The sequence below is a fragment of the Amia ocellicauda genome, chromosome 3, assembly GCF_036373705.1.
Source record: "Amia ocellicauda isolate fAmiCal2 chromosome 3, fAmiCal2.hap1, whole genome shotgun sequence".
NCBI classification, from domain to species: Eukaryota; Metazoa; Chordata; class Actinopteri; order Amiiformes; family Amiidae; genus Amia; species Amia ocellicauda.
This window is the reverse complement of record NC_089852.1, coordinates 41,940,247-41,962,280: the sequence shown is the minus strand read 5'-3', so window position 1 is coordinate 41,962,280 and position 22,034 is coordinate 41,940,247. Positions and strand designations below refer to the sequence as shown.

The 22,034-nt window shown below is 42.5% G+C and overlaps 1 protein-coding gene across 1 annotated transcript; it reads right to left on the bottom strand.

The window, feature by feature from the left end:
- Positions 1-456: 456 nt before the first annotated feature.
- On the bottom strand, positions 457-17,677 carry c3h21orf91 (chromosome 3 C21orf91 homolog). The gene is made up of 5 exons (XM_066699548.1): positions 17,556-17,677; positions 14,021-14,154; positions 5,453-5,986; positions 4,617-4,679; positions 457-4,340 (listed from the first exon to the last, which is right to left on the bottom strand). The coding sequence occupies exons 2-5, from the start codon at positions 14,145-14,147 to the stop codon at positions 4,174-4,176; spliced, it is 891 nt and encodes a 296-aa protein (XP_066555645.1). The 5' UTR covers positions 14,148-14,154; positions 17,556-17,677; the 3' UTR covers positions 457-4,173.
- Between the last annotated feature and the right edge of the window lie 4,357 nt (positions 17,678-22,034).

Sequence of the window (22,034 nt, the reverse complement as noted above, 5' to 3'; positions counted from 1 at the left end):
GCAGTGGATGGCAGGTGTGAGAGAAGCACTACTGTCAGGATTCAGGAAAGAGTCAATCTGTCAACAGAGGGTGTGATAGATACACTATTGTCAGAAAAGAGAGGTGAGGACTGCATGATTTTTTAAAATGTTTTTTGTTATAACATTTTAGTAAAACACCGCTGTCAGTGCAGAGACTCGAGATGATGCTCCTTTAAGGGTCAACTGCAACAAACTAGTTAGTATGGAGCTGTGTATTAAGTTGCATACTAGCTAGTACAGTACAATCTTAAGGTAGTACCCATTACAGCACAAATGATAGGCTGAAAAAAAAAAAAACTAACTGAACGTTATCAATAGGAATTGATCTTGCCAGATGTTCTCCATCAGGTAACTGTGTGGAATAACTCGCTTTACCCACTAGAGGGCAATCTACCCCTTCAGTTCAGTTACCAAAAATCATTTGAAACAAGAAAATGTAGGAAAATATTTTTTATATTTTGTTTGTTGTTGTTTTTTGGTAAAAATACAAATCACTTCAGCACAGGAATTCACACAGGCAGTAAATTCAATGGACAAACAATAATTATTGCATGTTTCATGTCAAAGTTACAAGGCAAAGCGTAACCTGTCAAAATAACTGAATCCATAAATTGTTACACACACACACACTCACAGGCATTCTTGACTATACATACTGTACAGGAACCTGTGGAGCTGGGCTGGGATACTGAAGGAGGGCACGGGTTTCCTCTAAGGCAGCTCAATGGAGGAATGCAACCTTCTCCATTCAGAAAGACATCTTAAAAGGCCTACGGGTCATTTTCAGAGTTATCCTTCTACCGACACCTTAGGTTTTGTGACTTTATGATGGACAGATCAAAAAGCATCAGACTGCCATACCCTGGTTTTACAAACAGCCTCACATCAGTAATGGAGAAAGATTTTAAAACTGATATGGTACAGATAGAGATCAACACCTGACAATGTTGTTTTCGAACTTCATCCCACGTTTCTATGCAGATATAGTACCCGCATAACAAATTGCCTTGACAATTTTCTGTAGATGACAATGAAATCAGATCTGTTCTTCCTCCACACTGGGTCGAACAAAGGCTGTGTGGCAGTTCCTTGAACTGAAACACCAGGTCTTAGGCAAAGGATATTCTATAGCAGAATCGAACAACCGACAACAGCATGACGCATGCCAGGGAACACACACTAACAGACATGCTCAACTCTCAGTTGATGAAATAAAAAAATTAAAAAAATCTGTCTTGTAACTAAACCCTAGAAGGGTCAGATGTGTCCTATCTCTTATAAAGAGAGACTTAAAGCAGCGGGGGGGGGGGGTACAGAGATTGCCAAACTTTTGCTTCACTACTTTATCTAACCAACAGCTTTGTAAATAAAAATAGTGTACAAAATTATTATATATATATATATGGTCAAATTCTTATCCATTACAAACTGCATCTGCCAACATCAGTACAGATGTATTCTCAGGCAGATGTAGGAAACCACTTTTAGTTCACAGTCATTGTAGAACTGTGTGCATAGCAGAAGTAACCAATATCCCACTTACAACTCCTCTGTAAAGATCGCAAGGGGGACAGGAGTCTGAACAGTAGCAGTAGGAGCAAAGTGTGCATCGATCAGAATTGCAGTATAATCACAATGCTGGATCATAGCCTTATCAACTTTCAAGATAACTTACTGAGAAAAAAGGAAAGGAAAAAAAAAAAAAAAAAAAAGATAAGCTGAGCTACAAAATCAACCAAGTCAAACAAAGTACAACAAAAACCAAACTGGACAACACTGCAATTCACTAGTTACACATTCAACTCAAAATGCAACAAATTGAAGATAAAAAAAAAAAACAGTAATATAATATAAATGGTACACACATGAAAACAAATCTTCACTTGTGCATGTGGAGCAAGAAATGTACAAACCTCCCTTTAACAAAAGAAATTCAGTGACCAGGTGAGAACATCTCAGTTAAATAAACAGAAACCACAAAGAACATTGGTATTTCATTCATAACCTTTGATATAAAGGACTCCACACATCTGTTTCGAACAATACTGTTAGCGTTTTGGTGGCTGTGCCTTATTTGGTTTGCTTGTGACGTACATAACAAGTGACATGTCTATAGTGAACCGAACAGGGTCTAGAAGCAACTTAAGTAAACCTGTAAAAATCAGCTCTGAAACTAACAAAAAAAGGCTTTAAGCAGGGTATAATCCTGATAATTAATAGTCCTAACAGACCTCAAGTTTGAAAAATGGGGATATACCCAATGTCCCTGGCTTAATTAAGTCCAATTTAAAGTATCTGTGCTAACTCTATGGTTGTAACTTTTACTAAGTACCTAGAAATACAGATTCTCTTATTACTGCATATTATATATGTCACTCTGCAACCTTGCCAGTGTTTTGGTTTCAGTCATTGGTTTGTGCAATACAAACCCGTGTCCCATCCCTATCACACCCTTTTAAAATCCATCCTCACAGTAGCCCATGGCGAAGACACTACAGCAGTATTTCTCTCCGTTATAAACAAAGTCCTTAATAATAAATAAATACAATGTTAAACCTCTTCTGAGCACACTCATAAATATTCAATTAGGCAGTGCAGAGTAACTGGAAAAGGATTAAAGAGAAAGCCTGGTATCTACAGTAACTGCCAAAAATATTACAAAATCCATTCTGCTGTTCTGAACCTACCAGTTAACCTGTTTGTAAGAGAAAATGGGCCAAACTGGCTGTTCACGGGACTAGATAAATCTATATAATCAATTGGGCGCTAGCACAAATCACTGCGGTGTTCGGCACCGGGTGAGAGCAGGATCTTGTGCTTGCTGTCATATTATTACAGTCCTGTTTTTTTTTTTTTTTATACTATAAAAATGGTTTAACTAAAAAAAAAACACCTGTATACAAACCCATACAAAAATAAAATAAAAAGGACACTGAGATGATCTTGCTGCTTTTTACAGTTTTACGTTGCTGGGGCCACAGGAAACTGACTGGGTGGCTGTTTTGTGGCTACTCTGGGGCTTCAGACTATACTTCGCCCCTCTCTGATGGGACAGCGGGGCTCAAAGCTGCTCCCTCACTTCTAATGAAGTTCCACTGCACTGATTAAACCTCTCCCAGTGCAAATACAGTAGCATCAGCTCAGGCTTGAAAGAAATGTGGCATCTCAGCAAAGCACCGCATCCCACTTTGGGACCAGGGCCTGCTGAGGAGCTGTGGTCTGCCGCACCCTGCTCAGTGTGAAACCTCCTTATGATGTGGCACAACAAAGACGCACTGAAACTCAACACCATGCTTATAGGGAGCCACCGACAGGGTATTTTACACAGTAATGCCAGTAACAACATTATTAATTTACCGGGGGAAAGACTACAGCTCACAAACTAGAACATAACAGGTCAAAACAGTTAATCAAGCACCTGGCACCAGTAGATATAAACCTCACTCATATCAAACAGATGGGAAAACTAAAACAGTAGCTCTCTTTTCTTTAAATAAGTTAAACATTGACTAGAACATGTTTTAAAGAACACCGCAGTTAATTACCTCTCTCTAAGCCTTATTGCAAACATTAACGCTTCTAATTCTGCATAGATGATAGGCGTCCCTCCGCAGCGTTTTCCACTGTGGAGACCTGCAATTCGTGGTGTAAGCCAGCTCTGTGGAGACCGTGAATCCGTGGTGTACGCCGGCTCAGTCCGACTGTGTCTCCACGTCAAGGCTCCACTGGGGGAACAGCCAGCTCTGTGAGCATGTTCAAGCACTGAACTGGACCGCCTGCCCTCATGTGTTGCAGCTGTTCATGATTAAACCTTGATTTAACTCCAGAATTACTTTTTTATGTGCTTAGAGATTTCCTCTCTCTCTCCCCAACATCTTTAACCCTCTTAAAACAACACCAACAACACAAAGTTTCTCTTGCTAAAGGGGAGAGTCCCCCCCAAGCCAGACATCCAGATTCTTAGCAGTGTTGCCGGGCACCCATTGAGAGACAAACTCTCTGGGTGACAAGGAGGTTCACCTCTGTAGTCTCTGCCAACAATGGCCAGTCAGGTCCCAAGGCTACCTCGAGCCCTCATTGTGGAGGAAGAGGAGGAGGGAGAGGGGAGTCTCACAGAGCTGCCAACAAGCTCTCGGAGGTCTTTGGAGCTTCTCACTCCACCGGCGTGTTGCTGGCCTTGACCCCGGCGCGGCCGATCTGCAGCCAGGGCAGCTTGGCGCAGTTCTTGAAGAGCTGCTCGATGGCGATGTGTCGCACGTGTAGCTCCGAGGCCAACGAGTCTTTCTCCTGAACCACCACTGTCAGCTCCTCGAACACAGCTGCAACAGACACAGACAATATATATATATATATATATATTTACTGTGTGAAACAACCATGTCAGTAAACTGACTGGCTAATAGTTGCTTTTGGGACCAGTTAGTGCTCGTCTCTATGCTGATTGAGATTTACAGGCAACCTTGAGACAAGCTAACCTTTCTATTTCTTTTATTTTTCTTTCAATGCAAAGTTTCAGTTTCTTTAGTGAAACAATACTGCCTTGTTGTCTTAAAAATGAAACCCTGTAAGACCGGCCGACATGTTCAGATTCTTACCTTGAACCTGCCGCAGGAGTTTAGAGTTCAGTTGGCGTAGCTCCTCAACACTCATACGGGACACTGAAAAATAAATACAGGAGGGTGGAATGGAAAGAAAAAAAAAAAAAAAAGGTTAGAACTGTGAAGGAAGAGAAAAATTAATTGTTATATATATTACATTACACACACACACACACATATATATATTATATACACACACACACACTATAATAGTGTTAGGCAAAAGAAAAGGATCCTTTGAATCTTATCAGTCAATTATGAAACCCAGTAACTCAAAGGACATTTGTAACGTAAAATAGCATTCATTAGAATTGGAAATTCACTTCCTTTCACATTCCTTTTCTTTTCCTTTTGTGAAATAACCGCCACAATGACGTACAGAGTTACGGCCAAGGACACGCATTGAGGAGAATCAGGCAGAAGCCGTGGACAAGAGCGGCAGACGGGGGGTGTGAAGAGATGCGGACAGTGGGCGACTTGCGTCACACTTCCACAGTGAAAAGGGGAAGATAAAGAAGTGTCTGCCGTACAAAGCGATTCCCAGCAACGGAGGAATGTGACTGAGGAAAACTCCTAATCCCCCTCCTCCCCTGAATCTCAGGCGATGTGTGTGTGTGTATAGCAGTGTGCATGAAGCATTACACCTGTACAGCATTCTCACTTTATTCACCCAATTCAGATGTGTTAATTCACTCTAATGTGTAGATAGCCATGTAGTTTAGCCTTGTAATTCTGTATATGTAAAACAATAATTGTTGGAGGCATTTGCTACATAGAAATAAATAATAACAACAATAAAAGGTGTATTTATAGACCAGTAGGATCTCACTCACAGTCCTCTCGGCTGTGGCAGTTGTGCCTGCGCTGCGTGTTGCCCGGGACCTCCCCAGCCTGCATCTCTGTCCGGTGAGGACCATGCTTCCCGCTGGCCCACAGCAGGTTCCCGGAGCAGAAGGAAGCGGCGCCGTTGCTCAGCAGGTCCAGCCCAAGCTCGCCGGCCGAGGGGCAGTTCAGCATGTGCTTGGCGTACTCCGGCAGCCCGGCCGCTCCGCCCTCTTCCCAGCGAGGTGCGTACCGGGGCACGTGGGAGTCTGTTTGGGGCAGCAGCTTGTGGTCGCCCTGCTGGCTGTAGCACACCAGCTCACGTTTCCCCCCCCTGCGCAAGGAGTCCGAGACCGCCTCCTTGTTCTGGGCGTATTGCACGATCCGACTGAGCTTTTGGCTGAGGGCGTTCTTGACTCCCTCATAGGCGCTTCTGGATGCTTTGGCTCGGGACAGTTTCTGGTTGGCGATGAGGTGGTACTTTTCGAAGCAGTCTCTGTGGCCTCGGAGGGATTTTGTGTGTAACAGACTGGAACTGGGGACACCTGCAATGGGGAAAGTAAAATATATATTTATACCCATATACAAAAAATTGCAGGCGTGACACGGAAAAGGGAAGCTGTAGATCGAAGCACGTGGAGACATCTTGGGGAGGCCTTCATCCAGCAGTGAAGCAATATCTGTCTGTCATTTAAGAAAAGCACACATCAAGACTGCACACCTTAAATCTACCTTCCTTTGTCACAGACATTTCAGCAAGATACGTCTTTAATCCCTGAATCCCCCGTATGAGATGCTTTGAGATAGGAGTTCAAATTGGTTGGCAGGAGAGCATTTAAAATAATCAGAACAAGTCAGGCTGATAGAAAAGATCTGACGGCTAGGATAAAGCCGCTTAGCACGAGAGATGGATTAGCATCAAAGCCCAAAAGAATGGAGCGTCTGCAGATTTACCCCTTCTCCAGAACGCTCATACCTGCACACCCTGACGGAGCCCTACTGAACATTACCTCCTGTTCCATCTGCACTTTTCACGCAACTCCAAATGGCTCCTGCCAACTGCACATCGCATTCATGCCATCACCGATGTTCAAGGAAAGAGACATTGCCCTCAGCATTGCAAGACATTTGTTTCAAAGACAAGATGTACCTAACTTGCACGAAACTGTTATACTTTATGTAACAATTAAAATAAATGGCTTTGCGAAGTTGCTGAATAAAAAGAATAAATACCTCCATTGAGAAACACAGGGTGGCAGAGGAAAATCGTTCATTCTCACCACACAGAGCGCAGGCAAACACAGCGCAAACTAACACAGGTTCTGGCCTCCGTGGAAAAGAAAGTTCAGCGTCCATTCATCCATTTGTTTTAAGCATCACAGAGAGGCTGCACACACGCTGTGCAGAAGTTATTCAAATCAAAAAATGCCAAAATATTAATCGTATTAAAATAAGGAGGGGGAAGAAAAAGTATGTGTTTATGAAATAATTTCACAAATCTGCAATTTTTCCTAGAGGAATTCTGTATCCTCTTTGGGAATGCCTAGATTTACACTAATTGTGGACCTTGCAAAAGGCCATCAGTAACACATGCGAGTAAAGACTATGTGAATGAAAAAATGAAAAAACACATCAAAAGAAAAAAGAAATAGAACACAAATGATCTCTCTCTGCATCTTCCTCCTGGGGGCGATTAATGGCACTATTTTACAAATGATATTGATTAAAATCCATCGCCATCATTCAGAGAAGTGTAAGCAGTGTAAGCAGAAATGGATTTTAGTCTTGTATGATAAAAAGCACATGAAAAAAAAAAGGAGGGGGAAGAGAAGAAAAACTAAACTTGCAGGCCATTCACATAAATGTAACCTTCTTGCCTTTTTCATGTAACTGGTATGTTCTTCGAATTTTTGAGCCTACATGGAATTCCAAACAATCTCTCAAATTTCTAAACCACAACTACCAGGAAATGGTATTACTACTACTGGAGGCATTTCAGTTTTACTTAAGTGCCCATACTGTAACACTAGCTACAGTTTCCAGAGAGATTTGAGTTGGCCACAACAGGATGAATTTCTCACACATGCTTCTTGAGCTGAACAAATACTGAACCGATCAGAGCACGGAGAGTGCTGCCAAAGAGATGGACCTATTGGCAAAAAATTCCTTTCCATTCCATTCCTCTCAGATCAAGAGCAGGAAGGAATATTACTTAAAAGCAGTTTTCATCAATACATAAAAAAAAAGCAAAAGCACAGTAAAGAACTGCAGTCGATTAGCGAAATCCCAGGAACAATGGGGAGAGCCGGCACACCGCTCTCTCTCCGGCAACCCGTATCTAATCCACTGAATACATGAAATGCGCAGAACTGCAAATGAGTGTAAAGACCATAATTGTACATTCACGGCCGATTGTCGCAGACAGTGTGCCAGCGCTTCTCGATTCAGCGCGAGGCAGACCCCCCAACATGCACGCTGGCACAGCTCAGCGGTGCCTTCCACACAGCTGGGATGATTATAGATATTTGGAATAAAAATAGCCAGAGAACAATGACTGCTTTGGATTTGGTTTTGGGTCCCCCCCACCACCATGATTTCTCATTTAGATGTCCAATGTCTACATGCTTTTTCAACCCAATGACAATTCCCTCTTGAGAAAACATGACGCAATTGTTACACTGGAAAAAACAAACCAAAAAAGGATGTTTACAGTTCATCACGCTCCACCTGATCACTTATCGCCAAACTGTAGTTCAAGTCATCAGGTTTCAACATTGCTTGTTGAAAAATGTTTCCAAGTTTAATGCAGAACCATTCACTTAAGTTGAAAACCCATGTTGTAAGGGAAAAGTAAAAGAAAATCCCCACAACATAAGGGTTGTCTTTTATTTAGTCTAATCCATCTCTCTATTTATACAACACAGAGCAGAGATTATTCACCAAGGCTGGAGGTTGCTGTCATGGAAACCTTAATCTTATCATATATAATCTACGCTATGTCAAGGCCTGAGTGGAAGTTTAGTTTGTCTTTCCCCTGTCTGCTGCAGTGGTGGTTCAATGTGAGGTATGTGGCCTCACCCTGCTGTTAGGCAACCGGACCATGGCTTGCGTCTCTCTGTAGCTCCACACAACACAGATGACTTCAGGACAGCAGTCCAGGTCAGAGCGGTCTAAGACTGACTGTTGTATAATGGTATTTTCCCGAGCTCTGGTGACAAGTTCAAGCTGTGCAGTTTGGCACTTGTGATCCCAGTGATGTTCCGATACTCAACTCCGGACTCATTTCATTTCACATGCAGCGCTGGCGTCTAGAACAAGTTTAAACTTCCAACTGCTTCCATCAGCACTGAGGGCATGGCCTCAGATGTGACCCAAGTCACACGACACCCTCTCCTAGCCTAACTGACATCTACACCTGCCCGCCACACCGAATACACACAAACTGCACACGGATGAGAGACAGATAAACAACAGCCACCCCTACAGAGACTGACTGCTTTAATGCAAATACTGAATGAATGAGAGAAATGTAAATCGTTCAGGCATGAAATAAATATTTGCATGCTTTAAAGACAATGTAGGTGGACCTATTATGAATGTTATCCATTTTCTGACTAATTTTAGACATTTTGCCAGACATTTGCCATGGCCATGTTCGGGATTACAAAGAGAAGGTCGTTTGCGTTTATTAGTCACAAAGTCAGAGTGCATGACTCACACGCCGATCTCGCAACAACACAAAACACAATGGATTCTTGAAAACAAAAGACGGCAGGGCAGCCAGGGAAGAAGGCTCCTTTGAGGAATTACAAGGCCACAGTTCCTGTTTTTATCCTGAAGGTTTATGTTCTTAAACCAAAGTCTGAAAGCATGTTGCTTAAACTCCCTAAACAACCACGTCAGTGATCGCTTTCCTTTGGTGGTCACAATCCTGCTGCCTTTTGGCATTGCGCAGTACAGCGAGGCCCCAACACAGTGCCCTGTTCACAAGCTCTGCAGCACAAGGTGCACAATACAGACAACACAACATATTGTCACAGCAACACAAAGGCCTACACTGGAGTGGTACTGAACGCTACCCAGTCCCGTGATCACTCAGTATAATCCCCTTCAATGGAGCCCCTCGTTCTCCTAACTCCCCAGACTCGGTTTTGCCGAATTATTTTGTGTGGAGCAGCAGAAACTCCACACACATTACATAACCCATAATATCTCAGGTCTGTGGTGGCCACAAACTATCATCAGTTGGTCTGATTATGCGTGAGATAACGGTAGCATGGCAGGTGTGTGAAACGTACCCCCAAACTCTCAAAATGACCTTGGTTTACCCCAAATGTTGAGAATGGTGAGGTGGGTGGTGCGGAAGACTGGGAAAGACCCGTTCTAGACTAATTCAGCAGCTGTGGAAATTGAGGAACCAGTTCCTGAACTGTTGATCAAGCTGCCTATGCGTCTTTCCATGAGGGTCTCTAACATGTATGAGATCTCCTTCACTCAACTGCCTCCTCCCATCCCTTGCCCCTGAAAAAAAAACTACTTGAACGATGTAATTTAGGCTATTTTTATAAGGCTACTGAGCAGCAACTATAGAAAATTCAATTAATTCCAGCCCATCAGCTCAGATCAGTGAAACGTATCTACCCAGCTGCTGTTTTTCTCCTAAAGCAGAGCGATCTGCTCTCCCCGTGTGAAACACAGGGCAACTTCTGTGTGTGGTAAAAACTCTTGCTACGTGGTTCTTATTTTCCTTTTCGGTCTTGGAAGAACTATCCCAAGCGGCCTGGAAAACCAATGGGTACACATTATTTTTGCAGCATGAATTCTGGTTCAGGAAGACATTTTTAAAATGAAAGCAGAAATAAAAGATGTTAAATGCTATAACCCATAATATTAACTAAAACACGATATGAATGCTTTAAATGCTACAGCATGGTTTTCACAGCCTTCTGTAAGGAAAAGTGATGGTAGGGAAGAGTGGTTGATGGCATGATCTTTAAGCCATTTTACAATAACATTATATATAAAAAGATATCAATCTGTGAAGAGCATTACATCAATTACAGTTCGTGGCGGAAGTTAACTATGGAAACACACATCTCACTAGCAGCACTATTACACTATTTGTCTGTTCAAACTACTGGCAAATAAGAGAGGTTACACAAACAGCACTCTATAGCTTTCACCCAGGTCTCACTCTAGGAGCTCTTTATGCAAACTAATAGAAAACAAGCACATCTAAACGGAAAAACCTCATTCACCTCTGGCCCAGGCATCTCCAAGCATACACTGTTTTTCTGCATTATTCCTATCCAGCCACCAGCTGCAAGATTTCGGCCTCCCCTCACACAAAGTAAATACAGACATATAATTCAAGTTTGAATCTGAACATAGGGATAGAAAATTGTTGAAACACCACTGCTTGCTTTCTTTTTTCTTTTGAGAACATTATCACAGAAGACAACAGTAACAAGAGAGTTATTGCCCTGCCTAGTTTTGCTTCCAAAACACAAGCAAGCAGGCCTGAACAAATCTGCACACCTCTGACGGGTAAACACAAAGTTTCACAATGACGAGATCTGGCCAGTATGAAAGTGCCAGTAAAAATAACGGCTTCCAACAGCTTCTGTGTGCTTAACAACAACAAAAGAAAGAGCCTTCGGCTTCTTCCTCTAGTAAATGTACTGCCTCTTCAGCTGTAGTCTTGGGCAAGAAGTGTTTTTCTCTTTAAAAGTAACACCATAATAACATTATGCAATAATAATAACATTATCTAATAGAAATTTACAAACAAATCATGTTTAACAAAAGTGACATTTCTGACATTTGATTAAACTGCCTCATCCATCCAATTCCCTTCTGTGTTTGTTTTAAAACACCCATTGCGTTTAATTGCAGCATTACTGAGACAAAGTTTTCACTCAATTGACAGGCATCCTTCGGGCTTTCCATCAACATCAGTATAAATTGCCCTCCAAGGCCCCAAATGCAAGTCATGTAGAAGTTGAGGGGGTTGTATTTTCACTTCATTTCCTTAAAACCAAATGGACTGAAAAAAGTCCCAGCTGTTCAGCTTCCACCAAATGAAAAACGATCCCTGCAGTCAGACCCATGGCACAGAAAGGAGACGGAGCAGGACAGCTACCCCTCTCTCTCGCTCTCAGTTTCAGCAGCTCTTTGGGACGTGATACTCATGTGACAGGCTCATTGCATAACTCATGAGAGGAAGCAGCTCTCAGGCAGACGCAGAATCTGTGTTGGTTTAACAAAGTGCTGCGAAAGCCCAGACCGCGCACAGTGCTGGTACACACACACACACACACACACAGACCACAGTACTGACACTAAAGCACTCGTTCTCTCTCAGAGAACGCCCCGAGGTTTGTTAGTCAGGCTGCAAAATCTTACCGGCCGCTGACCTGAGGTGTTAATGTACCGAATTAATTTGAGTGAAAATGCAATTTAACATCCAGCACTGCAATAAAGTATAACATACCTTCCAGAACGTGATGGCAGCGCTGCAAGGGCTGGCCGAGCTGAGCTTGCATTTCAGCCGAATATGTGCACAAACAGAGTCGAGCAGCAAATCCCCAATAAGGTAACCTTATCTGACACTTGTTTAACTATGCAAGCCCTGCTGTTCCAATTTACATATCATTGTGATTAATAAAATACATACAGATGATTACAGCTCTTCACATGGAAGACCAGAAAGCAGGGGGAACTAACACACACAGATGAGCACAGGCCCTGTACAAGCTGGAGGCTGACAAAGGGAGAGCGAGAGCAGGGAGAGAGCTGCAGTCAGACAGGATAATCCCCTAGTACTGCCGCCAGGCCGGGAGAAGAGACACGGCACTGACACCCAGAGGCTCAGACAACACCCACCCATTAACTTCACTGAAGGCTGAACGAAAAAGAGCCAGGCAGATTACTGAAGGTCCCCATTTAAGCTTAGACAGAGAACTTGGACCGCAGCTCAGCTCACATGCAGTTGGCTATTTGTAACACAGGCAAAGCAAAGACTCGTGATCGGGCCAATGGAAATCTATATTTAGGAGACTCACGCTGGCAAAACAAACACTATCAGCAGGACCTTTTTGAACAGTCCATTTCTTTTTCTGCAGACCACAGAATAAAAAAAAAAAAGTTCCTCTTCAGTGCAGATACTGGATTTCAGAAGTGCGGCATGGTTATTGCACTAAAGACAAGAGATAGTGTCAGAGACGTGGAGGGAGACTGACCTGTTGGGTATAAACATGGCTCCATGTTTCAGCCCTACTGCTCAAAGTTCAAGCAAACCCCTCATTCTTAGAAGCGTTTGGCTTATCCAATTCTATAGCACAAGCTCCGTGCAAGAGCTATAGTACGATGGCACAGAAACATCTGTTTCCATCACGCAAACCGCAAGGCAACCCACTTCCTGAGCTCGCTGCAGGGCACCCACACTTATGTCAATGCACTCAAATACTTTGTTCACTTTTAAAAAACACATTAAAGAATTGTACTATAATTGTTATGTTTATTATAATTTAGAAGTATTGTATGTTAAAGGTGGGTCAAATCGCAAGGGAAAAGGATGCAGGAAGCAGTTTAGAAGAACACCGGCACTTTGTCAACCACACAAAACCCATTTTCAAGGACAGAGTCCAGAGGATTGTGTCCCTGTACACAGAAACCCCACAATATTAAGTGCAGCTGCTGAATGAACGTAGACACATCCTTAATCATGAATGAGCATTTCTTTCTTGCAGCAGGTGGTTTTTATTTGTAATGCCAGTGTTAGAATAGTAAAGATCTCAATCACTTCTAAGAAAAGACCATACAGTGAGAGAAGCACTTCTCTGGAAAGGCAGGGTCTAGGTACAAAGGCGCATGCAGGTCAGGAAATATGGTGCAGAGGAAGCGTTTATTATTTACAGTGCTGGGTGCTAAACAAACAATGCCAAAGCCAAACAAAACCCAGCTCCTCTATGAGCCTAACCGGCTTCTTCCTGGTGCCTCTTTACAAACACAAAACACACAACCCAACAAAGTTCAAACCTCAAAGCCTTAGCCAAGTCCATAAGCAAAGTCCATAAGCAAAAACCATAAGCAAAGTCCATGTAAAGGGTTTGTGTTCTTATTATTTGTCTGCATCTGTCCCTCTGTCCAGCTCCTACTCCCCCAACCATCAAGGAGTGCCAGCTTCCTGGGTTTATGTGGGAGCCCATCCAATCAGGGAAGACCTGAAAGTCAGGTGCTTCCCCAAGGTTCTGCCATTCAAGGCAATGTCTTCAAACTAAGGCTGGTATTAAATAAAAAGTTTGACCCCTCTGCTCGTCATCAAATATATTGAGGACGCCTTTATCTTTGTCAAAGGCTTTTCTTCTAAGCTGTAATAAAACAAAACACCAGCAAGCACTGGGATGGGGAGTGGAGGGGGATTTGACTCAGGAGTTTCAGAAATGAATGTTCTGCATGTCAGCCTCAGCGCTGCGATGAACAAACACCGACTGGCAGCAAAGGAAGGCCCGTGAGGAAGCAGGTGTGTGTGTGTCAGTGGTGTATTGAGGGAACACAACCCTCTCTCTCTCGCTCACCCTCAATACTGAGCTCGAAGCACACATGGCAGAAGGACAGCGTGCCGGTCTCTGTGTCCAGTTTACAGACGCTGCAGACGTTGTCATCGTTTAGGTCGATGTTGACAAAATGCTCTTCCTCGTTCATGGTGCCTCTGGTGGGGGGGAAATAATAGGAAAAGAAGAAAAAGGGTTTATTTGCAATGGTGACAATGAGGTCCTCACCCGTACCTCTCTTGAATATGATCAACTCATCCCTCCCAAAAGCATGTTAAGACAGTCTGTCTCCTCACTCAACTTTATCGGTAGCTTTTGATATGCTATCAATACAAGACAGACCATCTCCTTATCAACCTTCTGTTACGCTATTGATACCAGAGACCTCCTGCCCTCAGCTATGTTTGCTTACCCCTTAACCTTTATTTATCAGGACAAGAACATTAGGGGAGACTGGACTTTAAACTGGAGAATTTTGCTAGGGTGCAATTTCCCAGCCTCAGATAATTGTATTCCTTACAACAGTAAAGCTGTAGCTGCAACAGAAGTGTATATTTTCACATCAGCTTTTATAACGGTGCTCACATTAGTTCCATAAAGCAGACTGATTCTAGAATCTAGACGTTGAACCTTCTACCTGCAAATTAAATAAAGTGAGTCATCTACATTTGTCCTCTTCATTTTTCTTAATACTTGAGAATAATATCAGATCAGACCCACTGACAACAAGTTGTTTTCTTGCCCTACTTCCCCTGTCATCACACCCCTCCCCCCAAAAGACTGATACATTGAACACCTCCACAAAAGCTTTCAAAAAGACAATGTTCTCTAAAACTGTAAACTACACAGCCCTGAACAGTCTGTGAAATTCCACAGCATGTCTGAACAGAGCCCCACTGTGCGAGACTGCGCTCACTCTGTCTACAAGACATCTGCTTAACAGGAAAACGCTTTGTTTGCAAGATGGAGGCCTCGAGCAGGATGGGCTTACCTTGCAAGAGCGTAAGCCACAGGTTAAAAGGTGTGTGTAATGGGCACCATGCACAGTGCATCAAACGATCACATGCTGTAATATTTCAAAAAGTTGATAGCACCAGTGATGGGTCAGAGCAATGTTAAAATCGGAGAAGTTCTGTACTTTGTCTATGCAGCTTTACGGGAACACTGGTACACTGAGACACTCAATTTCATAATCCTTACATTTGGACTGGTAGGGCCATGCACTGTTACGACCAAACAAATGCGTCTCTTTTTAACTGTATCCTCTATAACACCAAAGAAATAAGGATTGTCTTGGGGTTTCACACTCCCAAATTAAGGCTTCAGAACCTTTTCTTTTTTCCTTCCCAGGATTATATCATTGCTTTTTCACAATGAACTGGGAACACACTTAACGGGCCGATCTACAAAGGGAGTTTTCAAAGCCCTTTATAGTGCAACACATTCTGTGAGTGCACTGTGAGGGACAGCTATAGCCTTTAGCCACACATATGGCATTCTCATGAATTTTCTAATGTTTTCTCATTTATTATTTTGTTGATTTCCCCCCACCGTTTTTATCATAACGTTTCTCACACTGTTGCCCCTCCCACAACAATATAGATTATAAAATTCTCCGTAGACAAATTCACAGCTGCTCTGCATGAAGAAGACGCTGCACAGGAAGAGAGGGTGGTAATATCTAGCAAATGTATTGGAAGAGGAGTCCCAGTAGACCAAGGCCAGTAAACTTTCGGTTGTTTGGACAGTCTACCGATTCCGCCTCATCTGACAGAAAGCTGCACGTTGTGGTCTGACTACTGCCATTTGGTCATGTAGACCCACCACATGAAGCATGTTGGCCACGATTAGCCACGCACGCCTTCTTCGCTCGGTGATGTTTGAGGTTGCGAGCTACACAGTCCTTCACATGGCTCTCTATCCACCATGGTACACTTAAGGCAACTAACAAGCTGTCACTGCACAGCCTTAAAGCAGCATGGCTGTCCGTGTGGATAATGTGTGTTAGACACAATTGTGTAGAGAACACATTTCAGCCACCAAAGACTATTTTGTGTGCGTTGTTTTTTTAGTTTTTTTTTTAGTCCTACTTTTTGATCTTGCTGGTGGAGGGTTTATCAAAAACCAAAAAGCAAACGTCAAGACTAAGAAGCCAAATAGATGATCAAAGTATTAACCTAAAGCAAAACAAACATACCTGTGTAGTGACACTTCCACCAACCTAACAGACAACCTTGTTCAGGCCTATTAACATTATACAACAGCTACTTAATGCCACTGCCTTCACTTGTAAGAACAGCTGTGACATAACCATTAGCAGAAATATAGATTTTAAAATCTAAAGACAAAACTGAATTTTTCTATGACATGACATTAGTTTGGCAACTAATTTACTACACCCTTCGTGCATTTATAGGTGCTTTTCCTAATCGTGTATATTGCATCCATTTAATAGGGACGTTTTAAACTGTTTTAGGTTGATTGTGGTAAAGATTGAGAACAACATGCCAAAGTATTTTGTACAAAACTAATGTAGCAACTCCATGTTTAAAAACAAACCAGACCAGAAAACAACAAAGCAGATTACATCTGAAAGGAAAGCATGCTCTGAACGCCACAGGTTTTAGATGCGATTCAAAATGACGATGTGAAGTATTGCAGTTTCTTTCCACCGAGCTTTACAAATAACACAGCTCTCAAACAGCGACCTGCGGGTCTGTACGCCATAAAACGGCCAATCAAAAGAATAATTAAACAGCAATGTTCATTTACACTACAGCGTTATTTTTGTGTATATACAGGAACGCTAGTCGGGTCGGATTAAATATGTGTTGCGTCATGGGCTGCTCTGGAAGTTTAGTAGAGAAGTGCTCTTGAACAAAGCTTTTGCTAGACGCTTAAAACGAGTCCATGTACACTTTAAACTTCATTAAACATTTCTTCAATTGAAATGTTGTGTAAATACAGTACGATTTGTGCTGAGTTTCACACTGACTCGTTATGGCTTAACTTTAAAAAAGTGTAACTTCGAAGCCACCGCTACAGCCACCACGGCTATGGGTTGTATTGTTGTGTTCTGACTGTAGAGGAATGTAAACTGAACTAAATGTCTGGATACAGTGAAGACAGTATACATATCTCCCATTATAATCAACAGTCTGTGTTCAGACAGCGTACATGTTGGACCTGTGGACGTGCCGGAGCCCGGTCTGCACCATACATCAATAAGACAACGGCGATTAACTAAACTTGTTGTTGTTGTTGTTGATATGGCTGGAGGACCCGACACACATGGCACCTAACGATCATCAAAATTTCGATGAGCAACAAAGTTGGGCAGCCGAGCTACTTGCGCCTTGTTTCCCTCGCACCCATGAGCACAGGTGAGCCCGGCGCGGCCGCGTCCTTTGTCCGTGTGTGTGTGTTCAGCCCGCATCCATCCCTGCGCCTCGGATCCGAAACAGCTCAAGTTGCCCATTCGCTCCGCGTCCAGTGGGCTTGATGACGTAGCGGCCGCTATAACAGTCAACAAGAGCACGATTCACGTCGGATTTCTTACCTTTTTGTTGTCAAATCCGAGTAGTTGTGTGGATTTCGCACAAACACCGTCCCTTCTACGACTGTTGCTCCAACCTCCAGAGCCACAACCACGCACTACCGCCGTTGAGCTGCCTGGCACAGCGCGGACGACAGCCGTACATCGGAACCAACCATTCACCGCACCCCTCTCTAAATAAATACATAAACAACACAACGGCAAAACACATAGATGCACAAATGCGTATATTGTACAAATATAGTGTATTTTCATTGTTTAAACATGACAGGTTTCAGCATAGTTAGTTATAATTAAGTATTGAATGAAGCCACTTAATAGTTTTATGTCCCCCCCCGTTTCCATTTCAACAATGGCATGTCCTTAATTTTCAGAGGTTAGAGTAGAGAGAAGGTGCAATAAAGGAAGTCGAATTGAATATGCTGTGGTTCCGTTAAAAGTAATGCAACAAGGATGTGCTTCGATGTATTTATTATTTCCTTATCATTGCAAGTAGTATATAATGAGATATATAACGATTCGTTATGGAATTTGCAATCATTGGGAATAAAATATGGTACATTCCGTTATAAAGTATATTTATGGCCAGACGGCTTCCATTGCGTGACAGGGAAAGTTAGTGAACTAATTTCTTGGAGATAACTATCTGATTATAAACGACAACACGAATATACCATGTGTACTTTAGGTAAAATTTTCCCTGTCGGCCCTTGCGAGCTGAGAGACGCACGTTGGGGGTTTCCCATGATTCTCTGTTACAGCACCTGGGAGTCCCGTCTTATTCCTTACATTTCCAACCGTTTTGCTTTCGTTTCACTGCTGTGGTTGAGATTAACTATGGGTTTTGTAATTGATTGGCACTGAAAAAAGTGAACAATTGTATTTAATAATAATAATTGATGATTTTTTTGTAGTAATAATAATTATTGGCTTCAATAACAAACATTTTACAACAGCTGCTTAAAATTCTTTATTTTTCCTTTTACTGCATTCTCTATACATGTCATGATGTTTCTCCCTACTTTTAACCTTTGGATTCACCCCTTTTCGACGGCCAGATTTGGGTCAGTTAACAGTTAAGTCAAGGGCCACCAGTCTTACAAAGGTAAATCCAAAAAAGTCAAAATCAGACTTCTGAGCTGTGTATTCATACGTTTTCTCTAAAACACACACACTTATCCATACAGAAGCCCAAAGCTGATTATGAAGGTTAACCCTGAAATTAATCTGCTTTTCAATGGAGCTCTAATCTGCCTGGCTACACTATTTTCTTCTGACTTCAGCTTCCTTCATCGCTACATAGACTAAAATGCACGTTGTTGAATTTTCAGACTGAATTAGTGTAATGAAAGAGAATACATAGTTCTCAGTTTTCTTGGTTGTGCTCTGATTTCCCAGAAGTGCATCTGTTGTGATCTGTCTTGTTCTAGGAATCAGAGAATGGATGGCACCAAACTCTGACTTTCGACCGAGATCTTGAAGAGCTCATTCAAACATAGGTGAAGGATGTGCTTTTTGTTCTCTGATGGACTGTGATCTGTACAAAAGGACCATAGGATGAAGGTCAGTTTCTAGTGATAGGCTGAAACACATTGCACATCATTGCAAATGACCCAAAGCAATTACATCACAGGGCACCCCTCTCCATCAGTATGTCGCCTCTCATGATGTGACAAGACCCCTCCCGTTCTCGGTTGAGCCAGGATCTGGGAAAGGACCCCTGGCTGTGAAAGTGTTTTGGCAACCTGTGGAGAGCCAGGTCTCTGTGCTCTGGGCTTCCCAGACTCCAACAGGGTTATTGCCCTCCCGGTAATTCCTCAGTCTGGGGGGTCAACGAAGCCTGCAGGCTTTGGCCCCTTCACTTTGGCCTCCCTTTTGCTGTGTGAACGCTTGACCCCCTCCCCCAAACACATTTCACTGGAAACTATCCAGAGGGACTGTGCTAAGCAAAGGAAGGTAGAAATCTAGGTGTTTATATAATCTGCTCGCTCCTGTTATTGCATGCGTTCCTTACTATTACAGAAAATTATATAAAAAGGCCTGACTGTTAGGAAATTAGGGAGTGTGTCATTGCGGCTCAGGCTGCACTGCCCCAAGACTCGCCTAAGGGCCTCGCAGAAGTGTACAGCACTAATCTGCTTTGCTTAAACCCACTCTGCAGCCCATCTGTTTTGGGCCCTCTCTCACAGTTAGTATGCCAAACATAAACTGCCATGGGGGAATGGTTTAAGACCCACATGATGGCATATGCAACATGTAGGTAATAATAATAATGATTTACAAGATAAGTAAAACATTATGTAATGTGTTCCCTTAAGAACAGTCAGTAGAAGTCAAGGAAGCAAACACACACATGATCTTCGGTACAAAGCTGTGGATTTTATTTGAATGCACACAAACAATTTCCATGCGTCTCTTTGTTTGTCTGTGTGTTAGTGTGTGTTTATGAGGGGAGGGGCGTTAATCTGTAGATATTCCAGGTCCTCTTGTGCTGAAACTGCAAGGCTGTCATTAGTGCTTTAAAGCCAGCGCTCCAATACTGAACACAAGAGACACAAGACGAGGCCCCAGGCTATTGGTAAATAATATGGAGACTGCTGCCAAAAAGGCTTTGTTTTATTCAAGCACTGGGCATTATCAGCCTTTACTGCTTTGCTTGAATCAATTAATAAAAGCCTGCATTGTTATGTAAAAATGAAAAATGTCTGTTCAAATGAAAGGGCATGACTTTATATTAAAAGTCCACAGTACTAAAGGTCAAACTTTTCTTTTTGAATCTGGCACAGCACACTGAAAATGCCCAAAACCCAACAAGCGTTGTCAGTACTCCATGTTGCCTTTTCTAATCTGAAGTACTTGGCTATTTGCATTGAAATATGAGCCTATTTTGTACACGCATGGGCTATAATGAGCAATTTGGAGGAGCATAAATCTTCATGCTAGTGCGCGCTCTGAGAGAAACCACTGGAAATAAAACTGACAGTCAAATCCAAACAAAGACGTCCTGACAATTAAGAAAGAAACGGCAACAGCATTTAAAGTAAAATGTTATTATCTACACAAGGAATTTAAAAATATATATTTGAAAGATTTGCTAAGCAGCTTTGGTTGAAATGAAGTGTTTATTGCCTCCCAGGCATGCAGGAGGGTGGCTGGGATTTACAGCCCCCTTGTGAAGTGTTGATTAACACCCAGGGTCACTGGCTGCTCCCTCTTGCGCTGGTGTGAACAGACTCTCAGCCCGTTCTCCGGTGGTCTCACTAAAGATCACATTAAATATACCCAGACACATTTATGGCTTGTTTAACCTCTCACAGAGTCCCCTCCATCCCTCAGGGAGATGCAGTGCTAAATGGGGCTAAGGAGACGCATGCCCCTAGAGTTCAGTCTTTTACTCAGGAGTTAGGCCCTCTAACAGGTGACAAATTAGCTTGATTTAAGACAATATCCTTCATGGGGTTTCAACTCTGTGTACCAATGGGTAATTAACAGGATCTTGATTAGATGATCAGCAAATAAATACACCAGACTTGCAGATGCTAGTGAATGCTAGGTAAATTCTGACCCCATTCAGATATCGTACTGTGCAAAAGAGAATGGTTCAGGTTTATATGTGTTGTATAAAGGGAAGGAGGATAGCCGAACAAGGGCAGGAGAAAGCTGACTGTTCTGAACTCGACCGGGTGTTCTCCTTTAATTAAGTTTACTACAGATGGTTCACCATCTCTTCTGTGACCACTCTGTGTTAATTAAATAATCCTCCATGCCTCAGATATTATATCTGCTACATGCAATTGCTTCTTATCTTATTGTGCTGCTGGCAACATATGTGCTGCCTCACTGTTCCCCACATCACGTTTTAAAGAGAGAATTATTAATAACCACGCTTATGTATTTGCACAGTGAGATAGGAACGTCATTTCTACCTTGCATCCTTACTCATCCAGCTTCAATAACCAACATCTGGTTTTAAAGGGCACTGGAAGTTGCCCGTGAGTTTCAATAGTGGCAGTTTCTGATTAAACTTGGCTTTTGATGCAATCCAATCCTTTCTCATTAGAGCGAACACCTGTTTCATCAGAGAATCTGGGTTGTAACCAAGGCATTCATGCCCACTCCATTGCCACGGACAACAAGATGTAGTAATAGCAGTGGTTCTTATTAAGAATGCTGTTACAAACTGCAAACTATTGATTTCCTTGACAATGTCTAATTAGAATTTCTTTTTAGTTATAGAAACAAGCTGCCTTATGTTTTCCTGAGACAATGTGAGGAGCAGCCTGTGCACTCACTCCCACTCATTCTCCAAGCTAAATCATAACAGCGGTTATTAAACACAATAAACACTGTTAAATGACATGATTGAATTCTTTAACAACTCATATACACAATGTGTTTGTGTATTACACATAAAACTGTCAAATACTTGGCTTTTGTCTATGATGTTGTTTTCCCCATGTTATGACACCAGCAATCAGGCAG